Consider the following 21,167-nt stretch of genomic DNA (forward strand, 5'->3'; position numbering starts at 1 on the left):
AAATATAGACTGAATAAAGAGCCAATCTTCTGTGGGTGTAGACACTAAATTCTAGCCAACATACTAACTGTCTAGTTTAGACTTTAAATTGTGTACAATACTGAATTATTGTTCCGAACTAAATATAACTAAAATAGTACTCCAAAATATCGCGCTACCAAACTATTTCTCCAAACCACTATACTATTAAGCTATCAAACGAGCCAAATTATTGAGCCAAGCCACCAATCCATTAAGCAATTTTCTTAATAATAATTATTTAAAATTAAAGTAGATGAGGTCGTTAATGAGGTTACCTACGAACTATAAAAGAGTTAGTTGTTCATTAAACATTTTTGTCTGGGCCAGCAGATCTCTTTGACAAAGTGAAAGGGAGCAGAGAGCAGAGACTGCAGGAATTTCCTGCTTCACAGTGCTGCCAACAATATATCTTTAAATTGATTTGTCTTCCTATCAGAGAGAATGGAAAACCCCAAATCACTAATTGCAACCTCAAGATCATGATGTTTTCCTAATACTCCTATATGATTGATTAAAACTTCACCAACACGAAAGAGAATACAACAATAACTATAAGCAATGACAAACTCGGAATTACACGCAACAACGATACGTTTTACGGCGACATTTTATCTTGGGGCTGTCATAAATCCTATGGATGCAAAAATTTATTAAATCTAAATGTTGTATTTTTGTTAACGAAAGCAATAATGAAGCTTCAAAGGTCCAATTGGCCCAACCTCAGTATATTAATCCAAATCAGATTAATTTCATCTATGGTAGAGTTTACTCCAACAAGGTTGCTTCAATCAAATAAATAATATCACATCATCTTAGTTCAAAATCAGTGATTTAAAATCACATTAGCAAGCATGGTTCAAAAATCAAAATCCATATTTTCTGATAAAGTCTACTCTGGCTTTCCTACTGTTCTCATTTCATGTCTATTAAGTATTCACTTTTTAAAGAACTGAGCATTCTTCTTATGTGTAGTGTGTTATTGTAATTGATGGGAGTACTGCTCTTTTTATTTACACCCTAACATATACAGTGTATACATGTACAAGACACCATTACAATAAGTAGACCTTGTTTGCAAGCAATATGGGTTTCGGTCCACCTTTAACGATACGATTATAAAGTGGACGTATCTTACAAACTAATTCCAAAATCAGATTAAACATAATAGATATATCATAAATCTAGGATTCTCTGTCCATAAAACAAGAATAGGTGAAAAAAGGGGAATGTTGCATTACAGAATAGATGCTGCAACCACAAAAGGCACAAAGAGAAAAAAATAAATAAAGAAAAAGAACACCCTCAAAAGTTTGCACACTTTATCAGTCTAAGAAATAGATCGTGAATTTACAGAATTGAAGATGATGTTTATGTACATGATACATGAAGAAAGGGAGAATAAGAAGAAAAGAATCAATTATAAGAATGATGGTTATCATGACCTCTTTCTTGTAATTGTTCGATGAATTTGTAATGACCAAACAAGCAGGAAAGTAATCAGAACTAAGCCCACAGATGTCCAGAACCTTATCAGCCAGGGAGGCATTGTGTTGGGGTATAGACCTGCACAGAAATATATTAGTTAGATTGTTTCAAAACAATTTAGTACCATTTATGATACGAGCACAGAGAAAAATAGCACTCACCATGGCCAAACTTGATGCAAATTAGAAGCTCCACAATGCATATTGCCAAAGCAAGCCAACAGAATGCTCCTACCTTCTTCACTGGTTTCCTAAGATTGCATTCATCATTTGCAGTTATATCAAATATTTGTGAGCGCAACTGTCTTAGGGAAAAGTATTGTCCTCTATCTTGAATGTGTTAATATCAGAACGTGAGATAAATAATAAAAGAACTAAGACACAAAACTAATTTCTTAGACACAACTTTAGGAAATGATTTCATTCTCTCAAACTAAGTGTCCAGACTTACATAAGAGCCCACCTGTCTTGCAAGTAGGTATTATACTCGCGGATAGTTGGTATTGCAATTAGCCACCAAAGGATCAATCTATATACAATCAACGGGTTTCGAGGGGGAATCCAGAGACAAAATTTGAGGAAAAATGTGTTGAGCTCCACAGTCATAAATGCAACACAGAGGCTTAGAACTTGGATAAACCTCCAAGGGCCAAGTAGAGGATGCCACTCATCTTTGTCCCATCGTGCAGGTGTGAACTGGCCCAATGTTCTTTTCACCTAAGAAGACAAACAGAAAATGAAAACGTGGATAGATATGGTACAAACTCACATCCTCTTCAATTACAAAGGATGTAATAATGGGATAGTGTAAAAATCATGTCTGAGTTACTTTAGACTTAAGAATGGCACCTTACATTCTCTCTAAGCATGTATGTTAATGGTCGGGATAATATTTTACACCTTTCTAGCCATTCAATGGCCCCTTGAGATCCAAAATACCTTCCCAAAGGTGCATTAAATGGTGAAAAAGTATTAATTCATTTGCCAAAGTTCTAAAATTAAAGTTTGCAATGCAATGTTATATACAATAAAGTTTGGAAATATTGATACTTTCATCAGATACTTCACTAATATGTGTGGAATACTTCCTTTACGTATCCAATCTTTTGAAAATAAAGATTAAAGAAAAGGACAGATACCTTAAGATACTTCTTAGATACTTTTGAGAGTTCAAAGGCAAGTCAAATTTGAGATTTTCTATTAAGGTAAGAAGGTTGTATTCATAACAATGTTAATCCCAAGATGCAATTTCATTATGCATGATCTATGAAGCTGAAGGGAATCAATATTAAGATTTCATGGCACAATGCATAATCAGCTCATTTATAGACCAAGCCTTTACTCTTAATGTTGATGTCCAGCAGTTTGTTATAAATGATTAGCTTTATTGACAAATAAGTTATAGAGATGCCGAAGCATATACTATCACAATAGTATAATTTTAATTCAAAATAATACAATACACACACGGCGACACGTATCTATACACCCTACGTCATATTGTTTCTTTTTAACATTTGCCTTCACGTATATGTATCATGTTGCATTCGTAGCGAAATGCTATAGGGGTTAAAATGATATTATTTGGTCCAAATCAATAATTGCTTATGCATGATCCCATAGGTTTAAAGAGTGTGTTTTAAGTATATTGAGGCCATTTATTGTGTCAGCGGAATACTGATTTGGCATGAGACATGCTATGCCGAGCTAAGATCTGCACGCCCTCTGGCACAACAATCACTGAGTTTAGACTTTAGAGTTACACATACTATGATATTACACTCAGATATGAGAGTATTCATCTCACTAGTCAGAGTCTGATTGTGTGACTTTCTTCAAACTTGGTATGTTTCTTACTTTAGTACAAGTCTTACAGTCTAATTCTCTTTTTTCTACCAAGAATTCTAGATTGATGGAGAGCACTTTCCATATCTAAACTAGGAGTCTTAGGAAGAACCATCTGGCAGAGTAACTTTGATAGAAGATTGTTGGGCTCAACCTTGATTTACACACGCCTCTAGGGGGTTTCAATGTAAATATTACTATTTAAAAGGTGGTCTTTTAATACAATAAGCTGCTACATGACGACATCCTATGAACTTCGTAACTTCAATGACAAGAAATGAAGCTTCCAACCGTAATCAAAGAATCATGATGTGCAAGAATCAACCGAAGATACTTATCTATCAAAATGAAATGCAATATTTGAAGATACAGAAAGGTATATAGAAGATCATTGAGGAAATTGGAAGGACTCAAGAATACGTTAAAGGCATATCAAAGAGATATGAGGACAAAGCTTAAAAGAAAGGGAATAAGGAAATATGATATGAGCTTATGATGATCTATTTCTTCCTTTAATTTTCTTTTTTCATATGATCTCCACTTTGATGTATGGTAGGGTCACAAATAGGGGGTGATGGGTTTATGGAAAAGCATCAACGAATGAAGCTTTCTATTTTTGACACGTGAGAGTTTATTGTGAGACCTTCCCATTTGGAGTGAGTCCGGATTACTTGGGAGTGATTCTAAGGTGTTTCCAGCTTTCCTCTTAGCCTCGATCTCTCTCTCTTTCCCTTTTCCTAGACATTCCAAAACGCAGCAACCACCTAAAAACCCCATGTTTCCCAAACACCTGCCCACCTAATGCCTACAACATACAACCTTTCCTCACCCAATAGAGTATGGAATACCAACTTTCATCCAACCCAAAGTACCTGCTGTCCTGTATCAAAGACAACAAGAAAGCTCTTCCCAATGTCCTGTTTAGTGATATCACTCGAGGACTACACAAACAGAGGACAGGACAGCAAGAAGATAAGGAGATGTGACTTGAGATTCCTCAACAATATTTTTCTTCCTTAATCCATGTAAAGCTTTGTAATCAATCTCTGTGCTAGTCTTTCATTCTTGGATTATATGTTTCACTAAATCTATGCAGTATGCTTGATCTCTTCCACATTCTCTTAAGCCTAACCAAGGAAATGAAACAGAGCAGGAAGACAAACCCAAAATTTATATTCATTTGTCATGATATTAATAGAACGAGTCTAAACTCTAAAGTAACTGGGACATCGATCACCAATGTCCATAATCAATCTTATAACTCCAGCATACCAATTCCTCCAAAACAACACAGAAACCCGAACATTACAATTCAGTTCTAACTGTCATGATTACTGGTTTAAGATCTGAGTTCGAATAGTGAGATGAAGAGAGATCAAATTAGAGATGCAGGTAACTTTAATAAGATGAAATCAATAAGATAAGCATGAGTAAAAGGAACAATGTCTTAAAGAAAATGGAAAAATGACTAACATTCAAGAATTAGAGAAGCGATAGATCATGGACTGCAAGCATCTAACAAAGCGGATATAAATTATGTTCTCTAAAAGGAGTTGCTTAACCAACACCTACTGAGAAGTTTAAAATTCTTTTTTCTTTTGCCTATTTATCTTTCCAAATTGTTAGTTACTACAAATCCTCCACCTTCTTTAAAGTACTGTTGTCAAGCTTTTGTTTACAGTTTGAAGTCTATAGTAAACTCATAGAGATTATTCTTTTTCTTTTATAGATCCTTTTTAATTTCTAACCTCCATTCATTGTGGGTACTTTGCATAAAAATAAAAGGATGCCAAATGACTGTTCAAATCTTGCTAGTCTCTCTAGAATATAAATTTGGAGCTAGAAGAGAAGCTAATATTGCTAATTTGTAAATGAGAGTTTTATTTTTCACAAACTCCTATAAAGAATTAGCTTATGGGAAAAGAGGTTGTAATCACTAATGGCCCCGTGCCGATATCTGACCGGCACATCCCTACATGCCACTGGCGCTCCTTTGGTCTGTCTCCAATATATTTTTTAAGATTTTCATACATGTTTTTGGTTTGAATATAAGCATTAAAGCCTAAAATATATCTTTTATCTTTAGATATTGTTATAAATGACTTATTTTATTAAAGATATAGAAGTTGTCAAGTAGAAAGATAATTCAATATCTAATATGACTGAATGCATTAATTAATTGACAATAGCTCAATAATTAAAACTAAGATCTAGTTGAACATAATTAATCTAACATGTTTCTATATCAATTTTGACCTAATTTGAATAAATTTGAAACATTAATTTAAAATTTTTGAAATATAGGAAAAAATATATAAGTAAAATCTAATCATATTGAAATTTTAGCTAAAAAATTATAAAATTTGAATTCAAATAAACTCTTATGGAGTTAATCTAATATGTTTATATATCAATTTTGACACAATCTTATCATGCTAAAATTTTAGCTAAAAAATTAAAATTTGAGTTCAAATCAACTCTAATGGACTTAATCTAATATGTTCATATATCAATTTTGACCCAATTTAAATGAATTTGACATATTAATTTTGAATTTTTTAAATTTAGGGAAAATTTGTGGGAAATAAAATTTTCCCCATGATTCCTATATTTTAAAGAGTATTTGTTTTTTATATATATTTAGAACCAAGATGCTAGATCTATGCAGAAAAACCCTTACAAACAATAAATCTAGCAAATTGAGTTAGATCTATTATTTTTACACCCCAAAATAGATCTACTCAGTTGTGTTGAATTGCATCTAATTCAGCAAGTTCTGATGTTGCGGCTCACATAACTTACCTACTATTTGACTCAAACTCTATTTCGGCCAATTAGATGGCCTAATCGAATTTGGAGCGCTGATTTCACATAAATTGGATTCATAAACCTAAGCCAGTTAAACCTACATTGGTTATGGACCCTCCTTTTCTTCTAAATTTCTATGCAACAATCAAGAGAAAAAGAAATAATAGGGCGGCACTGTAGCAGTACTACAGTGCCAAAGAAAGAGTTAGAGATAGGGAGAAAGAGAAGAAGAAAACAATGTCATATTCTACCATGAGTATCTCTCTATCGTATATTAAATGATAACTAGATTTAGCATGAGAAGTAGGATCTCAGTATCTATATTGTGGTCACGTTCTTTAATCAGTCAATGAGAATCAAAAATTGTTTTAAATCTGATTATAAGAAAAAATGTGAGATAAATTCTGTTTATTGTTAAATTAAAATATGAATTTGTTTACGAATAAAGGTGTGGATATTTCATCGCACTTGGATTATTGATTCGACTTATTCTGTGTTTACAACAAGCCAATGGATTTACCTATGTTTTCCTTCATCACGTATTTTGTGAATATGTATATGTACTATCATATTAGTCTTCATGCATATGCATTCTTCGTGCAAAACTTCATCATGATTATCTAACAAAACCATATTATAAAATAAGTTTGACTAGAGACAAGTCCTAGCATAGATTTGCTCCATGACTTTCCACGGTGGCTCGAGTCTACTTTGAAATCCAGGAAATAAATCTATTCTAAATCACTATGCTGACTTGTTTGGGTGACTCTGCAGAAGTAGGGAATAATTCCAAGCTAGATCAAAGAATTTCCTGCGGTGACTTTAATCTCTCCTAATGGTTAGAAAAAAATACAAAGTATGTTTATCATTTAGTGATACCTCTTGATGACTCTAATTGATTAGGAAAACAAAATCAGTATTATCTTGAAGGTGACTTCTATTTGATGTAGATTCACAAGCAGACACAAAAAAGAAAAATGACATTTATTGAAATTAAGAAGTTTCATATAATGAAATTTGAGCATGTTATTAGTTTGTTAATAGCATTGTCATTATTCGTGCCTTATTATTCATGTCATGAGTATGCTTGGTTTATATCATTTATTATTCGTGTATTATAAATTGCTAAATTTTGGAGTTTAAAATCATGCATTATAGATCATGATTTTCACTTGCTGTTATATATTTACAAAGTAGGTTTACTCACTGGGTTCTAAAACTCTCTTAAAGTTGTTAGCACTAGAATTCTTTTTGTTACATTAATTGTTATCTCCACGTAGTACTTTGATTTTGCCTTTAGTGGCATTAGTTGTTTAAAAAAATATTGGTTGTCTCACTTTGTACCTTTTTTTATTAACCTTTAGAGTTTTAATTAAATAACTTGTAGTTATCGATAAAAATTTAATTTATTTATTTGTTTGGACTCTAGGATTAAATGTTTATACTTTAAAGCTTTATGCATCCCAAGCTCTACTGAGGTACATGGTCATGATTTTGAATTCTGGTCGAGACACATGTATGATAATATTTGGAAGCCCACTATATAATTTATAAAAGGTATGACATACATTGTTAGTTTATCATCTAGTAGCTTAAGTTTTAGAGAAGATGGTGAATTAACATTGTATCAAAGTCAGTTTTCTTAGACATCAAAAGTTCAAACCTTGTCTAGCCTCATTTACTCTCTATTTTCTAGAATTTTTTTGATGCGGTGTTAAAGGGCTGCAAATATCTATATTTGTCTATGTATTAAAGATATAATGTACATTGTTGATTCGTTACCTAGTAGCTTAAAATTTAGAGAACATGGTGAGTTAACATGATTAAATTTTTAAAAGATTTAGTACATATCAAAAAGCAGAAATACATAATATTCTAGAAAACAGAGATCCACATTACGGCAACTCACTTGTCCTAGTAAGCTAGTAAGGACGTTATGTCCCAAACCAATTCAGGACAGAAAAAGTATAAACCCCACAAAAGTGACTCATATTTAACAAAACAGGCATACAAAATCATGCAAGAGGTAAAATAGAACAGCCGCAGGTTCCTATCATTGGAAAAGAATGAAGTATTCTCCATTGTAACTTTGTGGACATTGCATTAGTTTCACATGATGATCATACTACATGACCTGGCTATCCATTTCCTTAAGTAAAATATTGTAACTTTTAATGGAATTCAATGACTTCCATATATCTATAGTGATAAAATATACAACAGCGAAGGAACAACTGAAGGCCCAATTTCATGAACACTGGGAAACTATCATAAAATATACCTTATCGATGAGATTTGGTTGGCGGCTTATACCAACCCATTGATATGTCTTCCCATCAAAATACCTAACAGTATGCATTCCTGCCCAAATACCTGCATCACAGACAAGATGTTTACCCTCAGAACGAGTAGAAGAATTAACAAGTAGATAAGTACAACTGATATGAGACGAGATTAATCTTCTCTAGACATGAAATATGTTTTTAAGGTTTCAATAAAACAAGGGCCATGGCCTATATGTCAAAAAAAAAAAAAAACTTTTATATTTGGGAGTGAGAAGCACATAATAAACATATGACACATGAAAGGAAAAAGGAAATTGAAAATAAAGTTGCCTCTTCCTTCAGCCCTTCACAAGATATAAGTGGGCTACTTGGAAGAATTATCAAAGAGCTTGTATCTGAAAAAGTTGACAAATTGCAGGATTATCCCAAATGAAAGCTCGAAGAATCAATGCAAGAGGTTCAAAAGTTTTTCTTGCTGAACAAAGACAAGTAATATTATCCATTCTGGAAATTAGACTGTTCAGACTTCAGAGAAAGTTCAATCTTTTAGCAGGATCATGATAAGTTGTATAATTGTAGCAACTTGAAGGTTTCCAAAATAAAAACCAATCTTGTGAAAGAGAGCTATGCTGGAGGTCAAGCCACCATATCACTATATGCAACATCCAGGGCACATCTCCAGGTGCAGGTACAGTCTAGTGATAAAGGGAATTATAAACTTATACAGAATACCTTTAGGAAAAATCCTGTCATGAATAAGATTGAAAAGGAACGAGAGATACCAGAAATTGCAACTTATAATTATTAAATACATATGAGGGCACATATTTGCACATATTCATATGCGGTCCACAAGGATTGATGTGCCATAGGCATGCACTTCCCAGCCAGCATGGCAAATGGCAAGAAAGGAGAAGTTGAAGGAGAGAAAGAGAGAGGAAGTTGATCATACACCTCTTCCGCCTCTTTGCGTGCACATGCCCTAAATTGGAGAAGTTGTTCTTCTCACTCATCGGAGTTGTTCTTCTCACTCATCGAAGTTGTTCTTCTCTTCACTCAATTGCAAAAGAGGACTTTTGAACATATTATCTTAATTGACAATCCACTTCAATGGATTATAATTGGATTGCCCTGAGCAGATCAAACTTATTTAAGTTAAACCCGCTTATAATTGGATCCACTTCTCCGAAGGGTTGTATATCAGTCCTATCCTTCTTCAACAGCCGCCGGAGGGCTCATGGAGATTCTTATGGCTATAAAATATAGTTCCCAGTTTCGGCCAATCCCGATCCTAGGCTTGGCTGGTTTCGGCAAAGGTATCGGCAGTTCGGCCGATACCCGATCTCTTTCGAACAGAATCGGCCGATCCTGCCCGAAACTAGTGGGATCCGACCCCACCCTCCATCTGCCTTTTTTTCTCTCTTTTTCTCTTCTTTCTCACTTCTTTCACCGGTGACCGAGTAGATCTCCGACGACTTTGACTTCCGACGATATTCTCCGATGAAGATCCGATGACCTCAACCTCCAGTGACCTCAAATAAGTTTTTTTTATTTTTTTTCAGTTTTTAATTCCTCTCATTCTCTCTCTTTTTCTCTTCATGCACCAAGTAGGTCCGATGATCTCTACTGTTGCTACTGCAGTGAAGCAGCAGCAGCAGTTGCTGAGAGCATGAGAGAGAGAGAGGGGGTGTGAAGAAGTAAAGAAGAAAATAGGAACCTTGTCTATGTGAGTAATTTTTGAGTAAGTTTTGAATTTTGAAAGGAGAGAGGGAAGAGAGATAGCTCGACATTCATCAAAATTTTGAATTTTAAGTAAGTTAATATATTTTTTAAATTTTTAGGCTTCATATGTGAAAAAATTTTATTTTCTTATTTTCCTCTCATTTTTTCTAAATTTTTCTGCATTTTTCTGCATTTTAAATAATATTTAGAATTTTACGTAATTAAAACATAGTCTGATCCGATATGAGCAACTGATATGGCCGATACTACTGATACAGTCAATTCATATCATTTTTCCGGACAGCCAATTCTGATCCCGATCCAGATCTCGATACTGAGAACTTTGCTATAGAACATTGTTAAAGGCATTTTGCAGCCTTCCACATCAATTATTGGGGATTATCACCGACACCTTCTATGCCACATGCCGACCTAGCATCAACACGGTAAGTGCTGGTGGGCATGGTTCGAGCCAACCAGCATGACCATCCATGGAGATCCATAGGTAGTAGATGTGGGTCCTGCAAATGCTATACGACCCCATGTGATTGTATCCACTTAGAAAAGACTATATAATGCATATGTTGGGGGCTTTATCCACAGCCAGATTCTATTGGGTTGCATATGTAGCCTGTTATGCCACATGCTAAATACTTTCTGGTTAGAACGGACCTCAACTTCTTGATCAAGTCAAGGATCATCCCAGCCAAGCAGGGCAATTTATGTCTCATGTTTAATAATTTCTTATAATGAAAAGATGAATTACTGTCTATGTCTTTATTTCTTCAATACTCTTATCCGCTGCTATCTTTTAATGAAAATAAGGCATCTTAGCATGCTTGGTTAATCTAACTGCATCAATAGCAAACAAGGTGTTTCCTTCTTTAAGTTTCTATATATAGGCTTATGATGTGAAGGTTGGACTTCCTACATTCTATATTAAGGTCACTATGGTTTGTCAATAAGTGCAGATCATGGGTTTTTTAATTCTGATGTAATCTAATACATAATGTAGCAATGTTCACACCTGTACGAGAACTTATCTTCTTTCCTAATAATTCAAGGCCATTAACTAGGGTAGACCACCACACTTAAAATATGACTCTGGAACACAAACAGAGGAGAAAGAATGAGAAAATCGGAATTAGGAAATATTTCACATAGAAAGAATACATACAGTATTAGACAACACAATGATTAATAGGAAAGAACCATTCTCGGCATCACGATAATTAATCATTATCAATTTTATGCACTGAAATATATCACAAAGCATTTCGTAAAGCACAGGCCCCAAAGTTTTACTTATTTCCACTTAATGGCAATTAGTTCCAAATGTAACATGCTGTAAATGACCTATTGGTTCTACGTAATAACTAAAATTCATAAAAGTGAGCTTGGGCAGAAACATTTACAAATCCAAGGAAACAGAGGTAGAGTCTCACCGAACCAATTGCAGATAAGAATATCCAGAATAATACTATCCCACCAGCACTCATTAAAGTTTGGCAACATATGACGAAAAGTTAGCTGCAAATTTTGAATAAAGTTACAAAGTATTGCATGTGATTAATCATTCAAGAAGAACTTAGATTCACCTCCATCAATTCGAATCCAATTGACAATACCCACAGAAGAGGTTGATTCCGTATCATTATAGCTTTGCCCCACCATCCAAAAATATGTGCAAGAACAAACTCATCAAACAATGTCTCCTATATAAATCAAATACTCAAATCAATATCTAGTGAAACCTCAGCTATTTTATACGAATAAAGTGGAAAAAACAAGATAGCTTGGTGAATAAAGTCATCATACATAAATGTTGATAAACCTGCTTTTTGGATTCTCAGGTACATAAATACGACAATCAGTTCCATAAGATCTCTCAGGTAGCTCTGCAGTAATGCAAACAAAGCAGATAGACTTATTCAACTAGTGAAATGAGCCCATATAATTCACAACTCACAATTATCAGATTTTCTAAAATTGAGTGTTACCAACACCAAGATCAGGGTGGAGATACTTCATGAACTGTCGGGCATCATCACGGTTCTAGAAGAGAGAAGCAGGATGTAAATTTTACAGAGTTAATGACCTTCAGGGAAAAGAAAGAAGCCAAATGCTTGGCAATCATATATCTTTAATATTTATCTATTGCCTGAGTAAAGCCAAGAAAATAAATGGTAAGATTAACATGACAGTTATGTATGCAGAAGCCATAACCACAACATGAAACCATGAAAGACTTAATAAGTTAAGAGTTCCATAGACTGTAGCATCCTTTTGCAAACATGAATTATAAGTTTCAAGAAACCCTATGATATGACAATAAAATGGTATCATACTCCTATAGTTATCCAAAAGGCTACATTTGACACATAAAGTGGTGCAATAACAAGATAATAAAAGAAACAAAGTATCGGTAGACCTTTTCTAAGTTGAAGTCATTGCCTCAATGTCATTCAAATCATCAGTTTCAAGACATCTGTGATGTTTTATTACTTAATATAACAGTTTTTAGTTAGTAAAAATTTGCAAAGCCATCTTCCATGGCAATCAAATCTGCCCTTCATAATTAACAAAAAGAGGATCACGAAAGAACCTGGAATAATAAAAAGGTAAGGGCAACAAGGTAAACAACAGCCATCCCATGAACCAACCGCCAAATGGCAGGATGTGGCCTACTAAGAACCCTGTAATATTCAAAGGCACGAAATTATCAGTGTTTATTCAAGTAATACACCAGAAACTACTGTGTATTGTAGAAAATAAATAGGCAAAAAATTTCTTTCTCAAATGCGAAGTCTTTCAATTCTTTGCTATGGTGAGAATCACTGATTCATTTGTTGGGTGAAACATATCATGCCAGCAGCTGGCAAAGCTTGGCATTGTAAAGGCAGGCAATGGTATAGTGCACACAAGCTGTCTGCACACTAGCATGCCAACAAGATACACATATATTTAACATGCTAAGAAGCCAGTCTAATAGTTTATTTCTATCATAAAGTCATGTGGCTAATCCTGAACAAAGAACAAAAAGATCAATTGTTCAGAGAAAAAAGAAAAGAACGTTTGAGCATAGGCTGTTTTTTGCTTAAAAAATAAGAAACAAGCTACAACGAGCCAATAATAACTTGAAATCCTCAACATCATTTTCCCCATTTTTATTTTTTTACTTATGTTAAATCCAACAAAGTGACTTTACATTGCACCAACATAGTAATAAGGCTTACTAGTTCCTATACTAAGATGATCAGAACATATAGTTATGCTTCAAAGACAAATAATTTGTACAGCAAAATTTAATGTCCCTATTGTGTCAACTCATCAGAATCAATACTAGGGAAGCTACAACTCACGTTGAAGGTGCTTGAAGCAATGAATAGGCTAAAAAAATTGCAACCATTGCCCACAGACCACTGCACATAGAAAAATGAGAGTATGAGAATAGATATCCTTACGAACCACCAAAGAATAAATACAGTTATAAAGATATGGAAGGATATCAAGACCAACTAATTACTGTCAGGGCAGTGAACAGGAAATATGAAAACTAAAAAATCACACAAAGTGGATGAAAGAATATCAGAGACTTAAAATAGACAATCAAGATACATTGTCATAAAAAGGAAGCATGAAACAGTTACAGTTAAGAATATATGTACATATATTAAAACTGTGTTGCAACATGTTGCCATACCTCTTAGTAGATGAGACATGACCACTAGAACCGGTGCTTTCTGGATCAATAGCCCCACTAGCCCAACTGAAAGAGAAATTATCTGTCAAGTATGGAACTAACTAATAGACCCTCCAAGAATAATAATTATTCCACATTATCTTGGATTTTCAGGAAATTTTGAAATATGTATTATGATAATCCTCAAGTAATCAGTCCCTCCCAAAAAAATTATCCCACAAAGAAAAGTCTGCATATAAACTAAACAAGTAATCTAATCATACATAAGTAAACAAAACTTCTCAATATTCTAAATATAGTGAAATTTGAATGTTGATGCACCTCATCAGTTGTGAACCAGTTGAGAGAAAAAAATAGTATAAAGTAGTTCCAGGCCCCACAGATTACGCAATTACAATGTTATGATACATAAAAAGGTTAAAAGAGTAGGTTATTTCTTAATCCATCAAAGCATCTTAAAATGCCAATTCATTACTAAACCTCCCAAAAGAACAAGATAAAGAAACCTGTGTCTAGATAAACTTAAACATCTCAAGTTTTGGTGCAATTTTGACCAAAACAATGAGATATAGCAACCAAAGTACTTGATAGCTATACATTTGAGAAAAGCTAAATGTAGCCAAATAAAAGACACTAGCATTGTGGTGCTAGTTCAAGAAGCAGCTTATGATGAAAGATCCATAACAAATTTTTGAGTTCCCAAAGAAACCATGAGCCTAAATACTACTTAAGAAATGCTTTCATTAATTTAGGCCCCAGTTGATCCATATCATATAATTATAAAAGAAAGCTTTCTCTAACTAAAGCTATGGATGCTTTTGTTTTTGTTTTGTTTTCTTTTTTATAATTGTTTACAGCCTATATGATAGTGGGTTTGACAAAAATTTCCTGCATAATACTCCCTAGGACACCAAGGAGGAATCCAACCCAGCATAGGTGCTTAAAGACACCCTTCCAGGTGGTACACCACAATAATTGTCATGTTGATACTCGGTTGACACAAGGCATGCTAGCTCAGCACCCCCTTACATGCCAGTGGCATGTACTGACACACCTCTCATATATTTTTTAGGGTCCTTATACATGATTTTAGTTAAATATATATATATATATTAAAACCTACATTAGTGTCTGTAATTCTTAGATAATAGTGTAAATGACTTAATACAACATATAATATGATTGAATATATGCATTAATTAATAATAGTTCAATAATAAAAATCAAACTAGTTGAATGCAAAATGACAGGAAAGATCAAAAACTTCATTTGCAGACACGAAAGTAATGCGAGAATGTTGCATAATAATCCTCAAAGCTCATTTATTGATAGTAATGATCATTGTAACATCTCACATACTTGTCATACTAATATGGAGCTTGCAATTCTCGTATGACGTAATATACATAATGAACATGAACAAGAATGATCGACACTGGGATAGGCACAAGCATACCATAGATCTAGCACCAACATGCTACATTTATGTAGGAAGACCCTAAAAAATAATAAATTAGCAAAATTAAGCTAGATCTATCATTTAAACCCCAAAATTATTTTTTAAAGAGCAAAGCAAGGAAAATACTTAAGAGTATGAAAGAAAAATTTATTTTTTGATGGGATTTGAAGAAGAAATCTTTAATTCCTTTTCTTCTCCTCTTTCTTTGTCTCACTTCAATCTCTCTTTCTTTAGTAAAGTGGCTGCCAATAGGTCTCTTTGCCTTGCCCTTATGGTTTAATGTGTTTCGGGTGGCACCTTACCCATGCCAAGTGGCATGACTCTGCACAAAGCTAAGTCAGTTCACACACACCCATGCCGACCAACCCAGTGATGTGCCACTAGCACAGTCCATGTCGAGTGTCGTTTCTTCATCAATATGAAGTGTGCCAACTGGCATGGCCATCCTTGGTTCACCATAGATTATCAATGTAATGGATATTTCCAAGTTTGGTTCATCTCAAAACTAAGCCCTTATTACAAGGTTAAAGCTTTACTTCATTACACTATAAGCTTCTACTTTCTTAGTCTAGATTCTTTTATAAGAGGAGGCCTAATATTCATCTTAACCTTGGTACCAAACCAACAAATGCATTATCAATGATACGACAAGTCATATATGAAAGTCCTTGGCAATTTGCATTATTCATATGTGTTGTCCAGAGGAAATATGGTCACAACTCACAAGGTGATAGAATTGCGGATTTCAAAGTATGGAGTTGATCGTACACTGCGTGATGTACTACCCTTTTATAACTTTGAACTGAAAGTCTGAAACTGCTCTCATTCTCTTTCAATATTTGTGATCTCATAAGCCCTTGTCGAGCAAATGCATCCATGTATCGTTGTCTGAATTGTCAAGCCTTTGTCATTCAGCTAGTCATTTGGAGTAAGACTGCACCTATTGTTGTCATTTATCTAGAGGATCTGAACTTCTGATCACTTTAAAGGTATTAACTTTTCTATTATCAACCTCAAATTAATCTAGTTGTATATTCATGCATGAACTTTAGTTCCTAGCTAAATGCGATGATATATGCCCTGTATTGGTTCGCTTCTTAGGTTTTACATACTTTTTGCAGACCGCCACATTTGAACTTCCTAACACCTCATTCTAATGATGGTCACATAGTGGACAATGCTAAAAGAACTATTTGAAGTTGGTTGCACCTATTACCTCCAGGCAACACTCTCCTAAGAATCTTTGAGCCTCATGGGTGTCTTACAAGATGAAAAGCACATATCGCATAGAGAAGCATGTGACAAGTATTTAATTTAGAACTTGTGTCTACTATCTTGCCTTATGTGAGAGGCAATCTTCTTTTGTTGCATCTGTATTAATGGGGATAAGAAAATGGAATTCTTTTATCATTGTTTGGTATTTCCTCCAAAATTTTGATTAAATTTAGCTGAATATCTTGATGTAGAGCAAATAATTAAGTGTATATCTTAATCCTTCTTCCAAGCTTTGAACTAGTTATACTAAGATATATTTTTACTTATGCTTCTTGGCGATGGAAACTTTAAGCCGCTAGCTTCTCAAATAATGACAAAAGACATGTCAAGGGTTCTCCTCCTCTAACCACTATTCTGCAGAACTTTCACTCCACCTCAAGCATCGTTTTAGAAGAAAGCTATATGACATCCTTGTATGTGGCACAACTGCATATGATCTGCCTATTCTAGATTAAAGATTTTGACTTAGTCCTCATTTTCAAGCCTTTATCCTTTTGATCTGTTAAAATTTTCTTCTATTTTCAAACAGGAAAGGAATCGGCTTCCATGTGAAACCCAGCTGATCTAGGCAGCAATCCACATATCCTGACTCTTAATATTTTACAACATAATTGTAATTCTTCTCTAGATTTTTACGTGTAGAGACACATATTTTACTAGTAAATCTAAATGAACTCTTTGTATTTTGAACATCCAACTTATCTCAGTTTAACATGCACTCCTTTTCTATAAAACTGTTTATTTTATATTTTCAGGAATATTAAATAATTGGATCTAAAATAATCACAAAAAATATGACTTTGGTGGCAAGAACTACTGAATATTGACAAGTTAAAAGAAAAAATAAAGGGCATAAAAAACTTGAGACTGAAATCAAGAAAAATAGTAACCCTAAAAATGGTAATAACCTGAAAATTGGCAAACATTAAGGAATCAAGGCTTACACTAGAAGACATGTGCCAAATATTAACAAGGAAACAGTGTGAGGCATGTATGCCCATTCTGTCCATGGATCAACTTCAACAAAATCATTTAGTGACTTCAGATTATAATCCCATTGAGCAATATAATCCCTTCTTATTTTTCTCCCTCCATTGACTTCCATGAGACCTTCAAATTTGCTTAAGCAGCTCTTTGGAGTAACTGATGAGACACAGAATACTTTAGTCATGACGTACTATGATCAAACAGAAATTATCATGTCTCAGTTTGCAGAAACAGAGGAAATGCAGAACTTGTATATAGCAAAAAAAATAGCTAGTAATAGCCTATTGAAGAAAACTACATTCTTCTAGATCAAAATGCGGAGGTTTTCTGCAGATATCAAGAGAAGCAATTAAGGAAGAAAATGCATGCTAGTAAACATGCTGAAATATATTTCCAGAGACGACAACAACATCTTACTAACCACACAACATCATAGGATAAAAGAAAGAAATTGTTCTTCAAATTAATATAGTGAACGAAATATACTAAAAGGGAACTGATTAATCAACAAGAGAGAAACCTAACAAAGTATGAGATCAACAAATCTAAAGCACATTTCGAACAATATGGCAGCATTAGAAAGCATGAGATAAGCAAATCCAAAGTACAAGTCCCTCAGAGGATCTAATATCATAAATAGCAGTAAAGCATTTCAAAACTGATGATGACAAACGAAACCATGTTCACCTCACTCAGAAATTAGAGGTCTCCACCCATAGCATTACAACTGGAATGCTCATTCACATTATTTGGAAAGTATGGCAGGAGAAAGAAACCCCAAGTTTACATGGTACCACCCAAAAAGTTGCTTTTACAGGTGCAAGACAGTCACACCATCATGAGAAAGATGGACAAAAAGTTCACTTTAGGATTCAACATTAACTATCAAATGAGAGCTGACCAATAGAAAAGGCCTATGCAGGTAACCAAAAAGAATACACCTTATCAAGTGTAATTTAAATTCACAAAGTAGAATTAAAAGATTAAGAACAAAAAAACGCTGGCCCAGATTCCGGAATCAATAAAACCAAAAGGAAAAAGGTAAAATAGAAGCAAAAATTAAAAAAAAAGAATAACATTAAAAGAGGTGACAGCTGCTTGCAAATCAAAATAACCAACATGTCTTATAATCAAACAGCACATTAGACATTGTAATGAGATCAAATTAAAGCACCAGAATACTAAGATTGAGATCGAATCTGAACTGAGCATCGAAATACAAACATCAATATATGCAATGTACATAAAAATGACCTTTTTATAAGCAATAAGAATCTGGCTTCACCCCAGAGACCAATCAAATGCCAAAGTTCGTCGAAAAATCACCAGAAAATGGGGGAAAATGATTAAAAAAAATAGAAACCATAGTGTCAGAAGAAAGGGAAGTCTGATTCGGTATTTGGGTCGGATAATAAATTAAAGAATCATATAAAAATGGCAATTAAATGGGGAGAACTGTTAGAGAAGGGGAAAGAGAGGCGGTTCCTTTTTTCCGCTATATGAATAATTACTCACGTACAAGAAGCCGACAATGTCGCCCCGGCCGTACGGTCGCGAGACGAGGAGATCCTGGCCGCCGAGGGTGATCAAAGGGTCACCATTTTTCACTCTCCTTTTTCCCCCTTTTTTCTCCTCTCCTTTTCTTCTTGATGGAGAGAGAGAGAGGAGCACAAATAGAACATAGAGTCCATAGAATATAAATGACAAAGAGAGCGACCGAGAGAGAGAGAGAGAGAGAGAGAGAGAGAGAGTACGACGGTCAAAGAGAGGTTCAAGATTTGGGAAGAGAGTAAAAGTTCGGTACCCCTGGCTAGAGAGATATTTACTTGGCAGGCCATTCATTTGGATTTTTTTTCTAAATTATTAATGCTTTTAGCACCTTTTTTTAATGAAGTATTGCTCTTCATGCATGCAAGGTTCGAAAACAGATGCTACGGTGTCAAACTCATATTCTGACACGACTAGGTCTGATAGAATTCACTCGGACATTGGGTTTATTGGGATGAGCCTATTTATCTAGTTTGTGTTTGCTTGAGAGAATAAGATCTTTTGTCAAGGGGCTTTCAAACGCCAGGGACTCGCATTCGAACTTGACTATTCGAACGCCAGTACGAATTGCAATGACGGAGAATAGAATTTGCGCGTTCGAATGCACCGCAGCAAGAATTATTAGTTTATTAGGGTTTTAATTTGATTATTTGGATTATAAGTGTGAGCCTCTATAAATATGTGGAGGAAGCCTTAATTGAAGTTTATCCGATAATTAAAAACGGCATTGTGCTTTTATCTCTTTCTCTTCTTGCTCTAACCATTGGCGCTCTCTCCCTCCTTCTTCCTTCCACCGCCCAAGTCTTTAATCGGCTTCCTCTAACTTCTAATCCCTCTCTTCTATGACAACTTCTCCCCCTTTACACCAAGAAATTAACTTAGCACATATCTAGCCATTGAAGGGCTATCAAGTTAGGGTTTATCTGACATTTGGCCACTGTTAAGTCGATATCTCAAGATTTAATCATCCAAACCTTGCGATCTTGGATTCATTGGAAATATCTTTTCAAGGGCGACAATATATCCAAAACTTAGGAAGATCTAACAGTTAGATTATCCACATATTTCTTCGAAAGTCACGTCCTCAATTTAGTCCAGAACCATTTTGTATTGGATTAAGCTTGTTGATGACATATTCAGATTCATATTTTTGTTTAGACAATAATTCAAGATATTATGGCACAAAATTTAAAACATTACCCTAATTATATTACAGATAATTTTTGAATAGAAATTAGATTTTAAAAAGATACGAATCTAGGTTTAAACGAATTATTACCTCTTTTTCTCGGGGGACACAATTAGCACAAAATATTAAGAGTCTCAAAAAAGTAATTTCTAGCATGTGAAATATATATAAAGTTAGCAAAATCAATCTCTATAACTAATATAAATATATCATTAGTAATGATATTAATATTTACTATTTAAATAAGCAAATTAAAACTATAAATTATTCAAAAAATATGCAGTTAAATAGATATTCGATATCCATATCTGTATTAAAAATAATTATACCACCCTTGTATCCGAGTTTTTTAAAAAATACCTACACGTATCCGAATCATATGCCTACTTTTTTCAAAAGTTTTACCCGATATGAATTCATATCAGAATTGAATAGGAATTTTCACTCTCATCCAATCTGGATAGGATTGAATAGCGGGTTGGGACGGAGTTAATCTAACCTTCACCCCTAATGCTTATTAGTAATTTTTTTGTTTCAGTCTCAGTCTTCAATGAAGAAAGTCCCTCATTTCATTTTATTGCCTCAAAGGGCGCTAATAGTTTTTGACCGAACTAATTTTCTCTCAAATTTTATGTACCGAAATAAACCTTACTGTAACTTAATACAAAAAAAAGGTATGCTTTACTATAATTGTCAGTAAAATGCTGAACTTATTAATGTTCACTTTTAGATGAGTTTAGCATTTTATCTTCGTAGTAAAATGCTAAATTTATCAGCATTTGTGGAAACGCCGAAGAGTTTAGCATCTTACTTTTTTGATAAAAGCAAAAAAAAAAAAAAA

At 34.1% G+C, this 21,167-nt stretch overlaps 1 protein-coding gene across 9 annotated transcripts; it reads right to left on the minus strand.

The window, feature by feature from the left end:
• Positions 1-1,305: 1,305 nt before the first annotated feature.
• On the minus strand, positions 1,306-19,261 carry LOC140782898 (CDP-diacylglycerol--serine O-phosphatidyltransferase 1-like). Of its 9 annotated transcripts, none has more exons than XM_073129756.1 (14): positions 19,105-19,260; positions 17,547-17,745; positions 15,325-15,366; positions 13,869-13,934; positions 13,528-13,587; positions 12,771-12,861; positions 12,166-12,220; positions 11,984-12,063; positions 11,764-11,880; positions 11,611-11,695; positions 8,440-8,531; positions 1,969-2,222; positions 1,668-1,756; positions 1,306-1,584 (listed from the first exon to the last, which is right to left on the minus strand). In XM_073129756.1, the coding sequence occupies exons 2-14, from the start codon at positions 17,705-17,707 to the stop codon at positions 1,457-1,459; spliced, it is 1,320 nt and encodes a 439-aa protein (XP_072985857.1). In that variant the 5' UTR covers positions 17,708-17,745; positions 19,105-19,260; the 3' UTR covers positions 1,306-1,456. The 9 variants fall into 9 exon arrangements, with proteins under 9 accessions (XP_072985857.1, XP_072985853.1, XP_072985855.1 ...); XM_073129752.1 differs by having other exon boundaries at positions 1,957-2,222; XM_073129754.1 differs by having other exon boundaries at positions 1,957-2,222; positions 19,109-19,244.
• Positions 19,262-21,167: the final 1,906 nt, after the last annotated feature.

The sequence above is a fragment of the Typha latifolia genome, chromosome 2 (assembly GCF_019914945.1).
Source record: "Typha latifolia isolate L0001 chromosome 2, TyphaL0001v2, whole genome shotgun sequence".
NCBI classification, from domain to species: Eukaryota; Viridiplantae; Streptophyta; class Magnoliopsida; order Poales; family Typhaceae; genus Typha; species Typha latifolia.

Bases quoted from the DNA above. Each gene is read 5' to 3' on its own strand.
- LOC140782898 (XM_073129752.1), bottom strand. From the start codon at position 17,707: ATGGAAGTCAATGGAGGGAGAAAAATAAGAAGGGATTATATTGCTCAA. The intron at 13,588-13,868 runs GTATGGCAACAT...TTCTATGTGCAG, and splicing joins CATGTCTCATCTACTAAGAG to TGGTCTGTGGGCAATGGTTG. The intron at 8,532-11,610 runs GTGAGACTCTAC...TCTGTGATGCAG, and splicing joins TCTTATCTGCAATTGGTTCG to GTATTTGGGCAGGAATGCAT.